Here is a 22,310-nt window from a genome sequence, read left to right on the forward strand (position 1 = left end):
GACTGGCAAAGTTTGCACAACTCAGTAAATAACACGAAAAACGAGTTAATTGTGTCATGTTGGTCTGGAGTCATCATACTGGTCTAGACAAAAGTTATCAACTAAGGGATGGACAGTGGTGGGTCATGACTTGTAATTTAAAAAGTCCGTGGCTGCAAAGGCCCTATGGAAAGACCCCTTGTTATTTGTAGCTCTGAACCAGAGAGTTCCTATATTCTGTGGTTCAGTTTGAAGGTCTGTATTCAAAACATGAACTTTAGGTCCAGTAACAAGGTAGTTAGAGTATAGATTTACTGCTTTACCTATCAATGACATCACCCTCTAAACTGATAAAGAAAAAAACAGATTGAGGAGACTCAGTGCCCCTCTAATCTGGTGGGACTCCCATCCTGCGTTAGTCCCATAAACCCACAGATTTAGGGCATATCTCAGGGAGAGAAAAGAAGGGCACTGGGAAGCGGCAGCTGTTCTACTACCTTAAGGCATTCTCTGCTCTAACTAGTTGAGTTATAGCCTTCATCTGAGGTAAGCTAATTCTTGCTACCGTCAGGGTTAAATTCTGACGTTTATCCTGACCCACAAGCCTAATTTCTGTGTGTACATATATATTCTCTAGAAGGCTATTATATCAAGCTGTTATGGTCTTTCTAGATAAATGGGATAATAGCTTAAAAAAAAAACTAGCGAATCGTACACTCTAAATGGGCGAATTGTACAGAATCTGAATTATATTTCAATAAGCTATTACCCCTGCCAAAGTATTATGGACAGTTATATGGTAATAATTTTGAAAACTTAGATGAAATGAATAAATTCCTAGAAAAATATCTGATGCCAAAAAGGCGCTATAGTAATACAATAAGCACTGAAGAAACAATTTCTTCTTTCTTCTAATCATTGTCCAAAGGCCTCCAGTACTATGTTATACAAATAAATGTAACTAAAGCTTCTCCATAGGGTATAACTTTGCTCTAGAATTTTGTTATATAACGTTTACCTAGTTAAGGAACTTCTATTCTTCTCCTGTCTTCCTAAGAGTTTCGTTAATCCTAAATAAAATGTGAACTTAATCAAATATTTTATCTGCACCAATATTGAGATAAGCAATATGCCATTTCTCCTTTAATCTATAATCATGATGAATTACATTAATAAATTGCTCGCTCTTAAACTATTAGAGCTAAGATGAGAATTCAGAAGAGTTTTGGATATAATACCAATATACAAGAATCAATAAATTTCACTAGGAAAAAGTAACATGAAAATATTACATCATTCACAATGGCAACAAAAACTATAAGTATCTAGGAATTAACCAAAAATACACAATAGCTTATGGAGAAAAAATTAAATTTTAATAAAGGAATTAGAAGATAATGTGAATATATGGAGAGACGTTCTTTGCTTTTGGAGGGAACAATTAATTTAATGTAATAAAAATATCAATTCTACCTAAATGAGTCAATGTAAACCTCATAAAATCAATGCAACCCAATCAGAATTCCACTTAACTTCTTTTTGGAAAGTTTATAAATTTAACGTAAAATTGATGTGGAAAAATAAAGGTCTACAAATGGCTAAGGAACTTTTAAATATAAAGAGCTAAGAGCCAGAACTTGCCCTACCAGGTTTCAAGATATACTAAGAAACTGTACTCATAAAAAAGGTATGGTGAGGGCGTAAGAATAGATGAATGAACCAGTGGAACTGAGACTAGAGCTTGGAGAGTTTAGCAGACACGGTCAGTGCCCTGTCACATCCCTTTGTCATTCACCATTCTAGCACACTCCAAACTTACTGTTTCTAATTGTGAGCACCTGTGCCTCTGCCTGTTTGGCCTATGCTCAGGACAGACCAGAAGTGCCTGGGACCAAATGCCCCCACCACAGGAATAGCCATCAGTTGGTGACCCAAGAGAGTTGGTGGATGAATACCTTAGCTGCCTCTCCCCTCAGGTGGGATAACTCTGAGATGTATTCTGCATTGTGTCTCAGAGTACCCCAGGCAGATTGATCCCAGTTACAATGGTGGTAACCTGCTTGATAACATACCCTTGATTGGATTCCTTCCCTTCCCTGTTTTACTTCTCCACTCTTCTACCGGTGCTTTTTGGGTTATCTTCCAAATGATCTACTCATATCCACATCCTTATCTCAAGGTCTGTTTCTGGGGGAACCCAACCTAAGACAACCTGAGACAAATGCGTGTGCACATAAACTTAACTTATAGTAGAAGTAACACTAAAATTCAGAGGCAAAAGGACAGATTGTTCGGCAAATGAGGGTTGAGAAACTGGCTCACTGTATAGAGAAACATAAAATTAACACCCCATACAAAGGTGGGCTCCAGGTGGATTAAAGGTCTAAACATACAGGGTAAAATTATAGAGTTAATAGGAAATATCTTTTCTATTAGAAAAACATCTTTGTGAGCTAGGAGCAGGGAAAGGCTTTTTTCCACAAATTTTAATAAATTTTTCCATAAAAAATTTCCATAAGTTTTTCCATAAAAAACTTCCACCATAAATTATAAGGCCCAAAACTTCATGACTTGAATTACATTAAAAGTAAAGATATCTGGGCTTCCCTGGTGGCGCAGTGGTTGAGAGTCCGCCTGCCGATGCAGGGGACGCGGGTTCGTGCCCCGGTCTGGGAGGACCCACATGCTGCGGAGCGACTGGGCCTGTGGGCCATGGCCGCTGGGCCTGCGCATCTGGATCCTGTGCTCCGCAACGGGAGAGGCCGCAGCGGTGAGAGGCCTGCGTACAGCAAAAAAAAAAAAAAAAGTAAAGATTTCTTTCAACAAAGGACTCCATTGAAAAAATGTAGGAGCCTTTGAAAGAAGATATTGACAGTGCCTGAAACGGATAAGGAATTAGTTTCTAGAGTATCTAAGAAATTCTAGCTAATTGGATAAAGACAGGAATCCAAAGTAAAAATAGTCAAATTATAGAACAATTTACAAAGAGGAAACCTAAAGACCAACAAGCATCTAAAGAGATGCTCAAATCCATTAGTAACAATGACATAAAAATTAAGACAAAAATATTGTCACTTTCTATCCGTTACACTGGCAAAAAAAATTGAAATCTAGAGAATGGCAAACGTTAGCAAGGATGTAGGGTGTAGGAATCCCCATGCATTGCTGATGAGAGTGTCAACTGGTGTAGCCATCTGGAAAGCCGCCTAGATATCCCCATGGCCTAGCATGCCCTCTCCTGAGTATGTAGCCCAAACATATTCTCCTACAGAACCATATGTGGAGGACAGATACAAGGAGGTAATGGGAGGAGTGGAGGGAACCGGCCTCGCATCACTGGGGAGTAGGTAGGCAACATGTAGTGCATGCACATTATAAATACTCTATGGCAGTTAGGAGCAACACACTAGAGGTATCCAGGAGCAGGGAGAGGTCTTAAAGTATAGTGTTCAGTTAAGAAAAGTAAGGGCTTCCCTGGTGGCGCAGTGGTTGAGAGTCTGCCTGCTGATGCAGGGGACACGGGTTTGTGCCCCGGTCTGGGAAGATCCCACATGCCGCGGAGCGGCTGGGCCCGTGAGCCATGGCCGCTGAGCCTGCGTGTCCGGAGCCTGTGCTCCACAACAGGAGAGGCCACAACAGTGAGAGGCCCGCGTACCGCAAAAAAAAAAAAAAAAAGTAAGAAAATACCATATGTGCACAGCAAACAGCAGTACAGATTTTATAAGAACATAAACAGAGGATACACATCAAATACATTAGAAGAGCTGCTTATGGGAGGATGGTATAAGAGTATGAAATGGAAATATAAAAGGATAAAGAAAGTGAGTCCAGTGATGACAGAAAGCTATGAACTGAGGAGAATACCCTTTATACCTAAGCCACCCCCTAACAAAATACATAAGGGCAAAGATAAGACAGATGATAAGGGCCAAGTACTAAAGAGTCTTAAATAGCACAGAAATTTGTAAGACTATTTTAAGGGCCTCTGCCTTGGTATATCATAATACATGCTAGAAAAATATAAGCAAGATGAAGAATAATTTAAAAACAGATATTAATGTAGAGTACAGAAACATTTAGTTTGGCTTGAAATTATATTTCTGAGGAAAATCTTTGAAAAAAACTTTTAGATGATAATGCTGGGGGAAACACTCAAATGGAGCTGTAAAAGCACTGTACGCTCTTTTATAGAAAAAGATACTTAAAGAAGATGCTAAGAACATATAGTTAAGCTTTCTGCTGGAGGTTTTAAATATTACATGGCTATTCAGATGCTAGAAACACATACTTTTCAAACCGTATACAGAGACCTAACCATTTTCAAACGGGTTCGTCGATGGACTCCACAGAGTTCTCAAAAGCATTAGTGGCACTTAAAACAATTAGGGCCATAAGCTGAGTGAAGTGAACAAATGCTTACCCAAAGGGAGAGTGGGTGGGCAGTGCAGCCATGCCTTTTAAAGAAAGGAGAACAAAGACTGAAAAGCTTTGCAGTTATCTCCTAATTTGATTAATTGGTGTTTTTTCTTATTCTGATGTTTTTATCCAAGCCATATTGATGCACTGATTAGTGAGGCCTGAAGTTCAAGGGTCCGCTGTCCTTGGACACGGCCACCTCATACAAAAATGAACAGCCTGGGCTGGGGGTGGACAGCTTTCCCCTTGAGCATGTAAAGTCTTCAGATACCTAAACATCACCACAATTTCAAGAGGAACCACTTCCTCCTACCCTACTAGAGCAAATTAAATCACATTTGGGGGTGATACGTAAAGCATTAGTCACAATTTGAAGCTTAAAAGGGTATCTTTTTCGCTTTCCCTTCTCAATTGACTTCTCTTTATTTTTTTCCCCACAAACTCAATGCAATTTAATTAAAGAATATTTATTGAACACTTATTTGGGCACATTAGGTAGCCCCTGCCCTCAAGAAGTTTACTGCTCTCTGTGTGTGTTTGTATCCATGATTCTGGGTTTATATGGCATGGAAGAGGGAGCAGGTGGATGGACACAAGGGACAAATAGAATAAAACAATTCTCCCAGTATTTGTGATATATAGAGAGGATAAGTTCTGTGAACATAAAAAGGAGACATAAACGTATGCTTTTCTATCATACCGTATACCTTTGTTATTCTCTAAATTACAGAATTATATATATTAGTTCATGTTCAACTTGGAAACCAGAGGAGCTTGAGAAATTACGACTAAAGGGTATGATTATCCCCCTTCAGTTTAGTGTGAGAATGGCAATTAAATTAAATTCAACAAACAATTCTGAAACTAGAAGGGGGCCACTGAGATGTTATGCCATAAATAGGACTCAACCTAAATCATCCCAGACAGACAAGAATCAGTACCATTTTTTCCAGTCCCGTTTTAAAAGGCCGCCAAAGAAATAAATGCCATAGATAACTCTAGACACCTAGCTTAGTGCTTAACTTCTCAGCACAGTTTTTTAATGATTAGTATAAATCTCATACTACAGTTTAAGATCTTTCAAGGTTTCTTTTAAGGATAAAAGCTGAGGACAGAGCACGGGAGCCTACCTGGCTCTTTGGTGGGGCTAATTGTGGACTCTGGGAAGGCTCACGCCAAGGAGTACTTCCCAAAACTTCTGCTGCCAGTGTCCTTGTCCCCACGGTGAGCCACAGCCGCCCCCCGCCTCTGCAGGAGACCCTCCAACACTAGCAGATGGAAGCTTTAGACAAAACCGATCAAACCTCACCTCTCTACTAGTGCACCCCATCTCAGCATCTCTCGTTGCAAAACTCATCTCTTCACTGAAAGATAGAATCACACACAGTGCCTGTAGCCCTCTGGAACTTCCAAATAATGACGAAAGAATTGTCAGCATGCAGATTTAGACAGTCACAAAATTTGAAACAGTTACTAATGTTGTTGGATATTTAAAAGGCTCGGGGCTTCCCTGGTGGCGCAGTGGTTGAGAGTCCGCCTGCCGATGCAGGGGACGCGGGTTCGTGCCCCAGTCCGGGAAGATCCCACATGCCGCGGAGCGGCTGGGCTCGTGAGCTATGGCCGCTGAGCCTGCGCGTCTGGAGGCCTGTGCTCCGCAACGGGAGAGGCCACAACAGTGAGAGGGCCGCGTACCGCAAAAACAAAAACAAACAAACAAAAAAAGGCTCGACGTCTCCAGACCGTTATATCATAGTTGGCAGCCATCATCATACCGCATACAGTTATAATGGACAAGAATGGGCCAGCAGCACTGCCATCATCACAGCTTTTATTCGGGCCTTGATGTTAAGAGTCAAGAAAGGGTGGAGACCAGACCGCACTATTGTTTTCTGTTCATGGGGTGGAACAGCTTTTGGAAGTATTGGCTCATATGAATGGGGAGAGGATTTCAAGAAGGTTCTGCAGAAAAATGTTGTGGCTTATGTTAGTCTCCACAGTCCTGTAAGCGGTAACTCAAGTCTCTACCCTGTAGCTTCACCATCTCTTCAGCACCTGGTAGCTGAGAAAAATAATTTCAACTGTTCCAGAAGAGATGAGTGCCCAGAAACAAATATCAGTTCTGTACAGATGCAAGATGATGCCGATTACTTCATCAACCATCTTGGAGTTCCCACCGTGAGGTTTACTTATGAGGACATCAAAGCATTAGAGGGTCCAAGTTTTCTCTCTGAAGGCTTTTTCCCTAAATGTGCAACAAAAATTGAAGAAATGGATCCTTTTTTCAACCTTCACGAGACCATTACCAAGATCTGGTGTACCCCCAGCAGAGCTTTGTAATAACATTCAGCAGAAAGTGCTTCACAAATGTGTGTGCAGAACAGTGAAAACAAGGTCTTTGGCAAGGCCTCCTAAACATCTCATCAAAACTCCACAGAGGGACTTCCCTGGTGGCTCAGTGGTTAAGAATCCACCTGCCGATGTAGGGGCCACGGGTTCAATCCCTGGTCTGGGAAGATCCCGCATGCCGCGGAGCAACTAAGCCCGTGCACCATAACTATGGAGCCTGCGTTCTAGAGCCCACAAGCCACAACTACTGAAACCCATATGCATAGAGCCCATGCTCCACAAGAGAAGCCACCGCAATGAGAAGCCCACACACCGCAAGGAAGAGTAGACCCCATTCGCCGCAACTAGAGAAAGCCAGCACACAGCAACAAAGACCCAACACAGCCAAAAATAAATAAATAAAATTAATTTAAAAAAATAACTCCACGGAAAGAAGCCCTCAAGATAAATTAGGAGTGTGGGATTAACATTTACACACTTCTGTATATAAAATAGATAATCAACAAGAACCTATTATACAGCACAGGGAACTCTACTCAGTCTTCTGTAATCACCTATATGGTAAAAGAACCTGAAAAAGAATGAATATATGTATATATATAACTGAACCACTTTGCTGTACACCTGAAACTAACATAATGTTGTAAATCCACTATATCCCAATATAAAATAAAAATTAAATGAGTTGGCAAAAAAAAACCCCAAAAAGCCAAGGACAGCTAGTTGGCAAGCATAGTTCAGTAAACCTTCACTGTAAAAGAGAACTATTTTCTCATGCTGGCTTCTTGGTAGAGAACGGGAAGATGGCCCATGTTGTGTAAAACTTTTTACTTACGCTCTTTGTCATTTAGCACACATGCTATTATCATGTTAATTTAGATGATGTGATTAGATTATATGTAAATATGATTAGATTTAAAGAACCACATAGCAGGGTGCTCCTTAATTTTGAGGCCATTCTTTAGTCACTACTCAGGTTTCTCAGGCCGAATAATACCATAAGTTTTTCCCTTCAATGTTTGAAGCATCTTTATGCTCTGATGATCCCTACTGACTGTTAATGGGGATGTATATCCCTGCGCCTGGGGGTGAACCTTGGGGAAATCCCAATTCCAGGACTTCCTTAGATAGTGTAAAAGGCTCCTGCCTCCCAAATCCAGAGTCCTGAACAGTCATGGAACTTTAATTAATGTTGCCTAGGTAACTTGACTTCGTAAAATCTGCTTTCCATTTTTCGCTCTCTTCTCTCTGTTTCCAAGATGTAACTGGCATTTTTGTTTTCTACAGATAGATGATGCTTGTTCGTCTTTCCTGTCCATGGATCCTCTGCCTCAGGTAATTCCAAATGGAGGTGTTTCACAGTGATGTAAGCATTTGTGTCATGCTGAAATACTCCATCTCTCCCTTTGGACCCATCATTATTTTATGGACTTACTAAAGTGTCAACGTATTAGAAATTATTACAGCATCTGCAGGTAATAATGAGTGCTCTGAGTTTATGGTGTAAAGTGCTAGGGCTTTTATCTCTAAGAAAAATAGATTTGCAGATAATATACCCATATTTTTGAAATTAAAATGCTAATTTCAAAATCAAATTCTGTGTTAGATTAAAAATAATGAATCCATTGCTCTCTTGGGGGACTAATATCCTGGCCCTCAATAGAGTTTGCAACCCATGGAGAGATGAACTTACAGAGTCAGACTTAGGAGATCAAAATATCATTGTAACTGAAAAGTCAACTTGTGAATGTGGCCTTAGATCTGCTGCTAAGTGTGTCTGCTAAAACTACCCCCAGAATTAAACTGAGGTTAGACTGTGACTCAAGCCTCCTGCCAAAATCAGTTTTCTGCCACGGGGCAGCAGTCAGGCAAGAACAACTGGCCAGGGTGTTGGCTCTCTAAGAGGAAAGGGCTCAACAGAGCATGCCCGATTTCCTCCTCTGAATCATCTGTCAGGTAACTCACTCCTTTTCCCACGGGAAAGAGTTAAGAGGACTGGGGAGAGAGGAGTGGTGGTCTAGCTTCTGTACATGGAAATGATACAGACCAGTGTGCTTGGCCTTCCCTAATCAATAGAAATTGACTAGAGACCAGACAAGAAATTCAGGCAAAGCTTTACTGGGGCCTCTGCTGCAGCAGGGGGAGCTAGAATGAGTAACAGGTGCCCTTGCTCACTCTCCGAGGGGGGCGAGCTAGTTCCTTATATGGGGTGAGGGTAGGGGTGTGTCCAGCGGTCAGGCTGGAGGACTGGCGTAAGTGTTTGGCCCACTCCTCTGGTGGTGTTGAGTGCAGGGAGCATGCTCTGTACCCTGCTTTTGCTCCCCACACCCTGTTTTTGGCCCCCAGCTCTTCAGAAGTGGCAGTAAGGTTTTTTGGTCTGTTTGTATCTTTTTGTTCATAATTTGTCCCAACTGTGCATACACTCAGTTACTTTTAGTCCCACATGGTTTCTTTCTATTTTGTTGGTAAAGGAGAGGTCTGTCCAGGTTCATGCCTTGCAGCACTGCAGCAAAGGGTCCCAGGTCCCAGCAGTCTCAGAAACACGAGCAGTGGGAAACAAGTGTGTCCTTCTTACACGTCTCTACTGGATGCTGCTCCCTCTGTCTGCAGCTCTGTCTCTGAGTGCAGGTGTAGCAGTGTTAGGCTTGGTGTCTTAACTTTCTTAATCAGCATCACTAAGTCTCCTGAACAGAGGAGGGGGCTCAGCAGAGGCTCTTGGCTCAACCCTCTCAACACAGTCAGCTGTGTGGCTGGGGCGAACCCCTACATGGTCTGGTCAGGGCGCGATGCCTGTCCTTCACGTAGTCCTTCCAGAATGTCATCCTGGCCAGTATGGAGAAGCAGCCTTTCTCCTGCCTCGACCGGTTCCTCAGCCTGCAGAGGATCACTTGCAGCAAGTTAGAGGCATTAAGAGATAAAGCAACACCAGAATCATAATAGACAACACTTATGAATGATATTTCAAATTGCTTGAGGAGCATTGACAGATATATAACATGTGGTGGATATTAATCAGCACACAAGCTTTTGCATTCCATTGGAAATTCAGGAACACCCTCAGAATCACTTTTATGTCTTCAAAATTAAAAGGATGAATTTTAAAGCACTCATCTAAACCCCATCAAGGTAAACTAAGCTTTTATTGGATTTGGAGGCTGTACCTTTTGAGGAGAGCTTTGTAAATTTACTATGAAACGTTTTACACTAACTGATATCATTTTTTAAAAATCGTTAATTTCCTGTTAACTATTATTATATTATGTATGTGATTATCTGAATAGTTCTTCAAAACATTTTTACCAAATAGAAAATAAAGGCTCTTTAAAAGTTCCACAAATAAAAAATAAAATATTAAAAATCTCATATGAGAAAAATCCTTAAAGAATAGTTGTAGCTCAGTGAATAATGGCTTCATGTAAAAAGTTGCTGGAGAAAATGCAATTTGTTTTGAAACTTTTTCTGTCAAACTTCAGTCTTGTTGCCAACCCACAGCTGGCTTAGAAGCTGTTTTCTAAGGAGACACTCATATAACTAAATTTATTCTTCTTTGAGTTAAGAGACACGTGGTATCACTAGATTTTTTTAAAAATTATTTTTTCAGCATTTCTAGATGGGCCATAAGAAGAATTTTCAGGGATTTATTTCTAGATTTTTCTGGGGGTGAGCTGCATACCCAATCCTGAAGGGAAAAAGTGAGAAAAGATGTATCAGTGTTCACGCTCTACTTTTTCTCTCATCCAACTCCCAACCGTAGGCTTAACAGTCAATACCAGTGCAACACAGGGATACCTATAGATCAGACGACCTAGACGTGTGTAGTATTGGGCAAGTGACAGTCTCTTAGAATCTCACTTGCTTTATATGTGAGAATAACAATTCCCATCCTGTATATGTCAAGCTGTGTTTTAAAGACAAAGTGTGGGTTATGTATATGAAAATGTTTGATAATTTATTGAAATACTACTTAAATATGAGCCATTTAATACTATTAATAAATATCCCAACAATTTGCATTGGGCAGGCAAACAAATAGAAGAGAACAAAGCAGGCCTTTGACATGCTAGGTGGGATGCTCAGAGACGCTGTTTCATGACTCCAACTGTATCCCTAAACTATAGCCAATCCTGTTAAACATGTGCTGTTGTTCAAAGGGTGAGGATCTTGCTGGCCCTGAGCAATCCTTTATGACACGTCTTCTGAATTAGCAGTAACTGCAGTTGTTAAATCAAGCTTTACAGGTCACACATTTTTCAGCGCTACTATTGTTAACTAATTGCTCTGTATGTGGCACTGTGCTAAGAGCTTTACCTACGCGTAATCCTTCCAAGAATTCTGCGTTGATGTTGTCACCCCCGATTTACGGCTGCAGGAACTGAAGTTTAGAGAGGTTAGGTAACCCGCCCAAGGTCACACAGCTAATAAAGAGGAGAAATGGAATTTGCACTGCTCTGGAGTTGCAGGCCGCTCAACTCCACAGCCCTACCCCACTCCTACACGGTTTCAGCTCCTCATTATTTCCCATATGTATTTATTAAGTAATCAATTACTCCTGGTGTGACCATGCTGAATTCTGTGCAAGGTGGGTTTCGCCCCTGCTTGTCCAGTTGGGCTCCACCTCACCACACCCAGCTGACTGCAAACCACAAGAGCCCTGCCCTGCTTCTGTGCTCAGGTGCTTTGAAAAACCTGACCCTGGGGTATGCAGTCAGCAGCCTGGGAGGGTGGGAACTCAGGTGCACCATACACGGCTTCTTCTCCTCCAAACTCCCATTGTTTGCGAGCAATTGAAGGATTTTCAAATTAGCCAGTAATGAGTACTATTCAGCAAGGCTCACCACTTTGGCATGTAGATTCAGACTTTGCTGCAAGGTGGGAAGAATAATCCTTTTTTTGGCACTGCCTTAGTTACTCTCAGTCACAGAATTTCATAGAATTTTAGCAAATACTGAGAATTTTTTTTTTTTTGGAGGGGGGGCGTGTGTGGGCCTCTCACTCTTGTGGCCTCTCCCGTTGCGGAGCACAGGCTCCGGACGCGCAGGCTCAGCGGCCATGGATCACGGGCCCAGCCGCTCCGCGGCATGTGGGATCTTCCCAGACCAGGGCACGAACCCGTGACCCCTGCATCGGCAGGCGGACTCTCAACCACTGCGCCACCAAGGAAGCCCCCAATACTGAGAATTTTGTATCTGGACCCACAGTGGAAGCCTTAATCAGTGCATATAGACAATATGTAACTTTTTTTTTTTCCTCTTTGGAAGGAAGGTTTTACTTTTAGGAGCCAAGTTTTTGTCATGAGAGAAATCGAGGGATTCCAACAGAGTGTCAGTGGGCCACAAGGATTCTATTTGGTGTAGTTGTGTTTCAGGAAGGGGGACCCCTTCCAGGGCCCGAGAGTGGGCTCTTGACTAACACTCGTAAATGAATTGTCCGAGGAAACACATGTGCTGACAAAGCAAGAGACTTTATTGGGAAGGGGAGCCCGGGCGGAGAGCAGCTGGGTAAAGGAACCAGGAGAACTGTTCTGCCACATGGCTTGCAGTCTCGGGTTTTATGGTAATGGGGCTAGTTTCCGGGTTATCTCTGGCCAATCACTCCGACTCAGGATCCTTCCTGGTGGCGCGCGCATCACTCAGCCGAGATGGATTCCAGCGAGAAGGATACTGGGAGGTTGGTAGGACATATGTGTAACAGGGAAAAGCCAAATCTGACTACATGTTGGATCTGTTTGTTTTACTTTAACCTTTGCTTCCCATTGCTTTTGTTCAATAAAAGGATGTTGTCTCTACATAATGGCCTGCCTCGGGGAACCCTGCCCCTCTGCCTGAATGTTAAACCAAAGTGCCTTTGTTCAGGGAAACATCCAGACCCTGTCCACCTGTGGATGGCTGCAAGAAAGAAGAAATTAACACATCCCCTCCGTCAGGCTGGCCATTCCAGGGGTTATTGCAAAACGTATGGCCTTTTTACTTCCTAATCTCCTCCCCGTCTCTGTGCTATAAAAGAAACTGGCATCCAAACCACGATAAGATGCTTATTTTGAGACATTAGTCTGCCAGCTTTCCAAATAAAGTCGTATTCCTTGCCTCAACACCTCGTCTCCGATTTATTGGCCTGTTGTGCGGCAAGCGGAGCGAGCTTGGACTCAGTAACATATGGACTGGAGTCTCTTCTCTCCTTTTGACCTTTCCTGAATTCTTCCGGTTGGTACTAGCTTGTTAGTTCCACATTCTTACCAGGACCTCCTGTTGTAAGATAACTCATGCAAGTGGTTACTGTGGTGCCTGGCCAGGGCGGGCAGTTTCGGTCAGTGGTTCTCCTAACGGTTGGAATGTCCTTGTGATCCTAACATTTTATGGTTATCTCTTCTATGCAAATGATGATAACGCAGAAGCATGGCCTATATATCTTCCCATTTCCATTAGGCATCCAATGCATTGGAGGAGCTTTGCTTCATAATTATGGGGACTCTACCAAAGCCCCAGGTAAGGTTCAAATAGTGTTTAATTTGTAGGCAAAAAAAATTGCTCAGTGGTATCTTGGATTTCCTCCTGGAAGAAAATATACCCAATTTAGGAAGCATGCCAAGAGGAACTAGAAGAGCATAAACTGACTTTGGATAAGAAGCAAATACTTCAGTTTCTTTGATGCCTGAGAATTTAGGGTTATATTAATGGAGTTTGCAATCATCTAATTGGAAAATGGTATGTCCCCTTCAAGTATAAGATGTGTTCTAGTTCTGATGAGGGAAATTTGAGGTCATTTTGGCTCTTTCTCTCTTCTTGAATCATACTACAATTGGAGAACAGATGCATTTTTCTAAGCCCAGAGGTTAGGACAGTGTACTTTGTCAGAGAGGACATTAAGAATGCAAAAAAAGCAAACTATATTGTCAATGTCGGTTTGAAAATTATATTCTTACTGTGATGTCTCGGTTTTTATTAAAATTATTATTTGATTCTTGTGTGAGAACTTTTTGTCCCAAAGTGAGGCAATGGGAACTTGAAAAGTGGCATGAGGTACCATACCTCAGTTATGTTCTGTATCTTATAGGTAAAGTAATTTTAAAATTACCTTATTAAGGATAAGAGCCTTAGATTTAGAATGTATTTTTCATTAGCAGTTTAACCTATGATCACAGGTTTGGTCTGACTTCCATGACTTTCACATACGGTAATTCAAAGAAAACTTGATATTTTTAAAGCATAAATGTTTTCTTAAACTAAATAAGTGTTTACAACTGTATTTTTTCCCAATGTTTTTAATAGTGACATTTTCCAAAACACTTAATTGAGTTTTTTCCTAATTAAGAGAAAATAAATGGCAATGGTGTTTATCCATGAGTTTCTATTTATTTTAAAAGCAAATGAGAAAAAAAAGAACAACAAAAAAGGAATGATATGTCTTGTCCTTAAAGACAGATTTTTGTAGGGAGAGAGGACTATAAAAAAGTTTATGGAAGAAAGCAAAAATAACTGATAATCTTGTTCTTTCATGATAACAACTACAAATATTTTGATGTGATTCCTTCTAGTCTTTTTCCCTGAATTTTCTATCATGTGATCATATCACTATTTCCTATTCCACCACTACTGAACATTTAGGATGTTTCTAGTTATTCACTCTTATGAATAATGCTGTAGTGAAGATCTTTGTTCATACTTTTATTTATAAACATACTTTTATTTATAAAGCTTTTGATTAATTGCCCATTTATTTTTAGGGTAATATATGCTTAACCAATTGCAGTCTTATGTTTTATGTATAACATATGTGTCATATATTTTAAAAATTATATAATATAATCTTATAATAAATTATAAATTTTAAACTATACATTTATATTATACATATTACGATTTTCTAATATAATATAATGACATTTCTATATCTCTCTTTTCAATAGGAAACAGATGAAAAAGATAATACCAAAAGGGTAATGTGATTTCCATAAATATATACATTAGAAAATAATCAAGGAAACCACTAATTATCTATAGTAAAGCTCACTATTTTTTTAACAGTTCTTATTTCATTATTCGAAGACACAAAAGTTGGCCAATTCAAATGCTGTGGTAAGTTGTAGAATTACTTCTTATTAGTAATCACTAGTATTTTTTTAAACCTGTTTTTGCAGTTTATCTTAATAGAGTAGATCAAAATTCATGTTTTTTTCTTTAAAAGTTTACATGTGGGTGAACAAATGGAATTCAATATTTATTATACATTTATTTTATATCTCAATAACTACAAGTATATTAAATTCATTCAATTATTCATTCAACAATTATTTACTGGGTATCTACTATGTGCCAAGCACAAGTCTAGGTACTAGAAATATAGCAGTAAATGTCATGCAACTTACATTTTAGAGGAAAGAAAAGCAAATGATTAAATAAAACATATTGTTTTAGATGGTGATTAGTGCAAGGGAAAAAGAGACTTATGCAAAGTCATTTTAAGAATTATTTTAAAAGATGATTGTCAAAAATGTATTTAAATATAACTAGAAATACCACTTGTATTCCTAAGAGCTCCTTATTTGTAACTAGACACTTAATTTGAGAATTTACTCTCTAAGATTAGCCAGATACCAATAACTTGAATTCATTTTACTTCTAAATTGTGTAGTTTTAGTGGTAGTTTTTCTTTTTGTATGCATGGATTTTTAAAATGCTAACCAATCTACTTTGGTGTTTCAATCTAGAATACTTAATAATTACTTGACTATAATATTCTTTCTAAGCTTGTGACTCACTACCATGGACCAATTTATGAAACGAGGAGCATAGTATATTTTAAACATGTGTTTACCTGTAGGAAAGTAACTGTAACCATAAACTCAGTTTTAAATGTTTATCCTGTTGAATATTCTTACATGTGAGGAGTTGAAAGTTAGGTTATACTGGCTTCAAATGAAATAGGAGTTGAATTGATTAACAAATAACCACTATATGGGGCTTATAGTAGTCCATTTGATGAATGAATTTAATATTTGTGAGAAGGTTCAATTGAAGTCATGCCTTTCAAATGAAACTGTTATCAGGTAGCCGCATGTCTCAAATGTGCTTTCATTTTCTTCTGCTCGGCATCTTTACATCTTGAGAAAATGCATCTTAGTCACATTTTTCACTAGCAATGACACATTGCCATTTTTTTGTGTCTCCTGTTGTCCTGTTCCACATGTTCAATTTAAATGAAATATATATTTTATAAAGAAGGTTACTAGATGTGTGTACAGTATAATCTTCCAGATAAAAATGTTCATGATGGAAAACTGATTCTCACAGAGTTGGTTTCATGTGTCCCAAATCATTCTGAGTAAGTCTGGAAACAGACAGACAGCTTTTTTGCTTCTCAAAGATGCAGGTGGGTGTTCTTGTTGGCTGCTGCAGATGGCACTCAGGCCCTCAGGAAAGAGCATCGTCAATAGAATGACCAAGGTCCCAGCATAAAACTGGAACTTTTTTTCCATCTCTTGGTTATTCTCCACAGCTCTTTGAAATGCTCACAAAGGACTGTCTTAGGTCACATCTTTCTTGTTCTTTTTTGTCTGGAGCAAGGATGGTGGGTAAAAACAAAAACAAATAGGAAGCCGTCTTTATGCCCAATGCTGAGAAACCTCTGTGCTCATCACGTGTGTGTGTTCATGTCTCTCAGTCATCTGTCCTGCATCCGCTGCTGCAGCTCGTTCCACAACTGCACGAGAGAAGAATGAAGAGGTTCAAAGTGGACGTATGTAACAAAAACTGCATGCTTGCTTCGCCACTCTGTGTGTGGCAGCCCTTTCTGTTCATTCCCTGTGGTGGTGGTTTATAAGATCTTCTTCTGGGTAAGCCTCATGTAACACCCAGGTAGCCTACAGAAGAGCATCTGTTCGCAGAAGTGTTTTCACACTCAGGAAGAAGAGAACTGTCCCCCTCCCCATTATATGTCCCTTCTAAGCCAGGTTGTGGGCAGTGAGGAAAACCGGGATTAGACTTCCTTCCAAGGGCCGTGCCCCTCCCAGTGAGGAAACCTATTCATTTTTGGTTTAAGAAAGGACATGGCAGTGTGCCTAGTCATTAGATAGGAATAGGAGAAAAGATCAAGGACCATTTACTGCCCCTCTGTGTACAGGTCGGCAGATGGCTGGAATGACAAGCTTTCTATCCAGGTATTAAAGCATTAACAAGAGTAAGGCTCATGAAGTATTATAAATATATCAGACATTAAACGTAGGTATTTAGTTTTTTCCACAGTTAACAAAAATATGGCCCAAACTCAGTGTCTGTGTTTAAGATGAACATAACTAAGAGGAACATAAATGAGTTAACACATTTTAAACTAGAAACTGTGGCATTTTTATTGTCCTTTGAAAAGAATCCTAACTCTTTCAATGATGAAAGTTTCTAGGCATTATTTTTAAGTAATGCCTTACATTGTTGGAATGCCTTATAGTTTTTAGTCTTATAGGATCTCATTTTATTCTTTTGACAACTCTGTTGGCACTTAACAAGTATTGTTATCCCCAGTTTATAAAAAGGAACACAACTCAGAATAGTTAAAGGAGTTTCCCAAGATCATAGTAGTAAGTGGGATTAGAGATTATAACAATCTCTTGACTTCCAGTCTAGGCAAATATTTTTTTTTCACTATGCTGTTTCCTTTGTAGTCTAATCTTGAATATTTCTATTATTTTACTGTTAAACTTTTTCTTAATTTAAATACCATATTAATTTTATTCTACTACCAAAAGTTTGCAAATACTTTTAAAAACACATACAGTTTAGGCAAATAAATTCATCAAAATTTATTTTTATGATCACTATTTCCTCCCTAAATCCTTCACATCGTTGAACTAAGCTTCCATCATGGAAGACAATACTGCTGCCAACGTTAATGAGAAATGTAAGAGGAACTGTAGTAGCCCCTTAAAATTTTAGAATTTCCAATATGAAAAAAATCAAATCAGTTTTCATCAAACTTTCTAGAAGTAATATATGCTTTTTTGAATTAACTTTTACGTTCTGAAGTGTCTTCCCGACTTATGAATAGTGTAAGATTTCAATTTAAAGATCCAGTTTCTTAAAATACACCAGCAAGTTATTAGTTTACTACAACACTTCAGTGTTAGTATTTGCAAAATCAAAGCTACTCAGTATTGTGGGCGGTTTGGTACTTTATCTAAATGTTCCACCTTGAGTGAGACTATCTATATTTACGGATAACTATATAGAAGTGTGAACTCTGACTTAGTAGTAATATCTTGTTGGACAAATGATAGCTCTTAAAAGTAATTTGCAGCAAGCCAGGTTTTCTAGGAATCTCTAAGAGAAAAAAAATGTAAAACATGAATTTTAGAAAATTACAGTAAAGTATTAATTTTGCTGGGCCTAAGTCACCTAATTTTAAACCATATTTTTGATAGTGAAATATTTTGGGTTCTTAAATAAAACGAGTTTTCAGATTTTAGTGCATTCAAACCCTTTTCTTACATGTTCTTTGCTAGACATCCTCACTTCCATCCCCACATGTTTTTCAGCTCTACCACCCAAATTCTTTTATATACTGTTCTATCTCCAATAAGACTAAAAAGACCTGTATGTTTGAGTTTGAAATTTTTAAATTTGGGCACATTTTAAGTTACATCTGTCCCACTTTTCTTTTTTTCTGTGTAATATAAAAAACACAGCTGTTCTTATATAACCATATAAAGTTCTTATGTGTACATTTTTAAATATTAAAAATTTCAATCTTTAAAGTAATTTGGGGGCATTTAATAATCAGGATGAGAATTAGATATAGAATGTTGAGAATTTAAGATACATTTGTTGTAAAGAAGGGATTTTAGAATTTTAATAGATGTCAGGGCCATTTCTTAGAATCTAAAAATGTGATTGTACTTATATTATGGAATACTTGAAAAAGGTCTTGATGACAGATTTCATATAATTGCTGTCCTGATACTTTTATAACTTGCTATTGAAAATAGAAAGCTATAAGAAACAACTTTATGGAAATCATAAAATGTTAAATATTTTTTTCCATTAACTTTGAAATGAAATATTTTGAGAAAAGAAACACTTCAAAATACATGCATTATGAATAATCAGTTTGTTCCTATTTGGTTTTTTTTTCATTACCATTTCTGTTAATATAATTTTATTGGGAAAAATCTCTTCTGAAGTCTCATTGAATAAATATAGTTTACCAAATTTGTCCCTCAATTTCAATTTAAATTTCTATAGATATATTATGTATTTTAGCTATGACACAATTCTGTTTTATATTTTTGCCTGTTCATGTGTTAGCACATACAATATGTATTGTAAAGAAATCATTTCATTCTAACAAACTACTGAGGGGAGATTTTAAATATAGTTAATTATCTATGAAATGTCCTCTGCCTACTTATTGATGAATATATGTACAACTGACAAATTTCATGAAAATAGTATCTATTAGACTAATAAGGAAATTACCTTAAAATACAACACGCTGATGATATTGCTAGTATCACTGAAAATTCTTCCAGTAGAGATACAAAAATTACTTACTGATATGAATTATATACTCAAGTCCTTGATTCCCTCATTGTTTAATTATGATAGCTGAAAATAACTATACTCTCAAGAAGCATTTGCACTTATTTTTACTGTTGTTTGATTTGTAATGCCCTCATTTTCTCTTCCAGGAAGAATTCCATGGTCCTATTATAGACCAAAGTAGAGGATTCTTTTTATTCAGGGTATGCACATACTATATTTTTTAAAAAATCAATCAACATTGAAAAATGCTTTCACTGTGCATTTCTTTACATTAACTCATAAGTTTTAATTAAGTTTTATAGTTTATCTAAAGATATTTGACAGCAAGTGTTACAGTCTGAGATTCACTTCTGTCGCCACCTTATTGCCTTAATATCATGGCATCTCTGATCTCTTCTCTAATCCACTACTCATGTTTGTAAATACCCCAAATGACATTCACCTATTTCACAGTTTAGTTCCATAACATTTCATGTAGGAAATGAGTGTCTGAAAGATGTATTACTCCTTAAGTTCTAATGAAATATTTAGCTAAAGAAATATTAGCCAATGAAATATTTAGCTAAGCAATTACAACTTTATTATAAAGTCTAAGGAGAGCTACATGGTAAGATTTGCATTTTGGAAACTAATTCTAACAATAAATTGGAGGAGAATGGACTGAAAGAAGGAGGAAAATAACAGATATAGATAAGGAAGAAATAATACCACTCAACGAGATCATTAGGCTGCTTTCTATGAAAATTAACTTCTCTCCTTAGTTATATTGATTTGTTTCTCACTTATTATTTTCCAGCCACGCAATGGAAGAAGGTCAGAAGGTTACATTTAAAATGGTATGTGCATCACAATTCAACCCAGTTTGAAAATTTCTGTCATTTTCAGATCTTCACAAGTTAACCTATGCTCAGTTTATTTCTATTATTTGATTGCATGTGTACATTAATATTCTATATAAATACTGCAAATATAGAGGCTGTGAGGACTTCATATGATGTAAAATGCTAGTATTTTAGGGCCAGATTTGCTTTGCCCATGTCATGCATTCCTCACACTATGTCACAATAGTTGTCATCAGTTTTGCAGACACTGACCTAATCATCATTTACTGTGCAAGTAGAATGTGTCAGGGATCATGTTCTTATTTTGGTAATCAGTGTCCACAATAGTGGGCCATAACTTACAGACTGGATGCATTTCTGACTTCCAAATGACCTATATTCAAAGATTCTTTATAAGAGCTGTGATTTACCATTTCCAGAGAACTAAGAAAATATGGAAAGACATGAAAGCATGACTTCTACTTTGGGACTCCTAGAGTTTCCACCTCAATGCTGGAGATACAGTAGACACTTAATAGCTATTGAATGGCCCTACACATTTAATAAATATGTTAATCTTAATATCTTATTAGGCTATGAATTTTAAAATTAAATGCAAATGCACATTGATAAATTTACACCACAGAAATAAAACTATATTCTACTAACTGTATGTAATCCTCAATGCAGATTCTATGCTGAACATATTTTTGCAAATATTTCATTCATATAATTTATCTCAACCCTTTAATACATACATATTTAGCTTAAGAATGTAAAATTCTTAGTATTTTCTCATAGAAACGAAAATCAAAACACGTTATTTCCAACTAAAGAAGATAACACCAAAATTATACAATATCTAGAAAATGAAGATAATGAAAACACTACACGTTAAAACTTATGGGACTCTGACAAAACCATATTTAGTGGAAAATTTAAGGCTTTAAACACTATCAAGCAAGAAAAAGTGAGTGAATTAGGAATTTGTCATTAAGTTAAAAAGAACAACAAGGTGAACCTCAGGAAAGCAGAGGAAGAAAATTATAAAATGAAAGATGAAATTAATTAATTATAAAATAGTAAAATACAACAATTGGTAAATAAACCGAAAATCTTATTCTTATCAAAATCTTATTCTTTATAAAAAATGAAATAAACTATCCTAATTTTCCTAGCCTAATCAATGAAAAGAAGAAACCATAAATATACAAAAATACAAATGAAAAGAGGGAAATTAAAACAGATACAGAAGAAATGGGAATCATAAGAGTTCTTTTCAAATCTCTGTGCCTATCAGTTTGAAAACCTAGATAAAATGGAGAATATACAATACAGTAGACACTACCAAAATTGACCTCAGAAAAAAGAAAAAAATATTCTAAGCATACTGATGGCCTTGGAAAAAAAATCGAGAATGTTATCTAGAAACTCTCCCCTCAAGAGTACTAGGACCAGGAATTTCGGATTTTTCTAGCTCAGAGAAGGAAGAAAAATTTCAAAATATTTTTATGAAGTCAGCAAATACTAATACCAAAACCTCACAAAGTTAGCATAAGAAAGGAAGCTGTAGGTCAATCCTGTTTATAAATATCAATGCAAACATTTAAAAGAAATATTAGTAAATAGTATTCAGCAATACATTGAAAGAATTATATGACCCCATGAAGTGAAGTTCATTCCAGCAACTAAGATGGTTCAATATCAGGGAGTCTATGAAAATATTTTCACCATTAAAAGAAAAATTACACAATCAACTCAGTACAGGCATACCTCCATTTTATTGCACTTTGCTTTATTGTGCCTCACAGATATTATGTTCTTTACAGTTTGAAGGTTTGTGACAACCCTGTGTTGAGCAGTTCTATCAGTGTTGTTTTTTCCAAAAGCATTTGCTCATTTCGTGTCTTATGCCTCATTTTGGTAATTCTTAAAATATTTCAAACTTTTTCATTATCATTATATTCGTTATGGTGATCTGTGATCAGTGATCTTTGACATTACGATTGAAATTGTTTTGGGGTGCCATGATCCACGCCCATGTAAGATGGCACACTTAATTGATAAATATGTGTGTTCTGACTGCTCCACTGACCAGCCATTCCACGGTCACTCTCCCTCTCGTCAGGCCTCCCTATTCCCTGAGACACAAAAATATTTAAATTAGGCCAATTAATAATCCTACAATGGCCTCTAAGGTCTCAAGTAAAAGGAAGAGTTA

At 37.8% G+C, this 22,310-nt stretch overlaps 1 protein-coding gene across 1 annotated transcript in view; it reads left to right on the forward strand.

Annotated features, from left to right (window-relative positions):
• The window catches only part of NMU (neuromedin U), a gene marked incomplete at both ends in the record, with an annotated part of 31,030 nt that extends 10,930 nt beyond the window's left edge, over positions 1-20,100 (forward strand). The window contains 7 exons of the mRNA XM_082653536.1: positions 8,029-8,076; positions 13,164-13,223; positions 14,645-14,674; positions 14,763-14,813; positions 16,399-16,473; positions 19,415-19,468; positions 20,065-20,100. Of these exons, the coding sequence (XP_082509662.1) occupies positions 8,029-8,076; positions 13,164-13,223; positions 14,645-14,674; positions 14,763-14,813; positions 16,399-16,473; positions 19,415-19,468; positions 20,065-20,100 (354 nt within the window). The remainder of the gene's footprint in view (positions 1-8,028; positions 8,077-13,163; positions 13,224-14,644; positions 14,675-14,762; positions 14,814-16,398; positions 16,474-19,414; positions 19,469-20,064) is intronic.
• Positions 20,101-22,310: the final 2,210 nt, after the last annotated feature.

The sequence above is a fragment of the Grampus griseus genome (genome assembly GCF_964374135.1).
Source record: "Grampus griseus genome assembly, chromosome: 4".
NCBI classification, from domain to species: domain Eukaryota; kingdom Metazoa; phylum Chordata; class Mammalia; order Artiodactyla; family Delphinidae; genus Grampus; species Grampus griseus.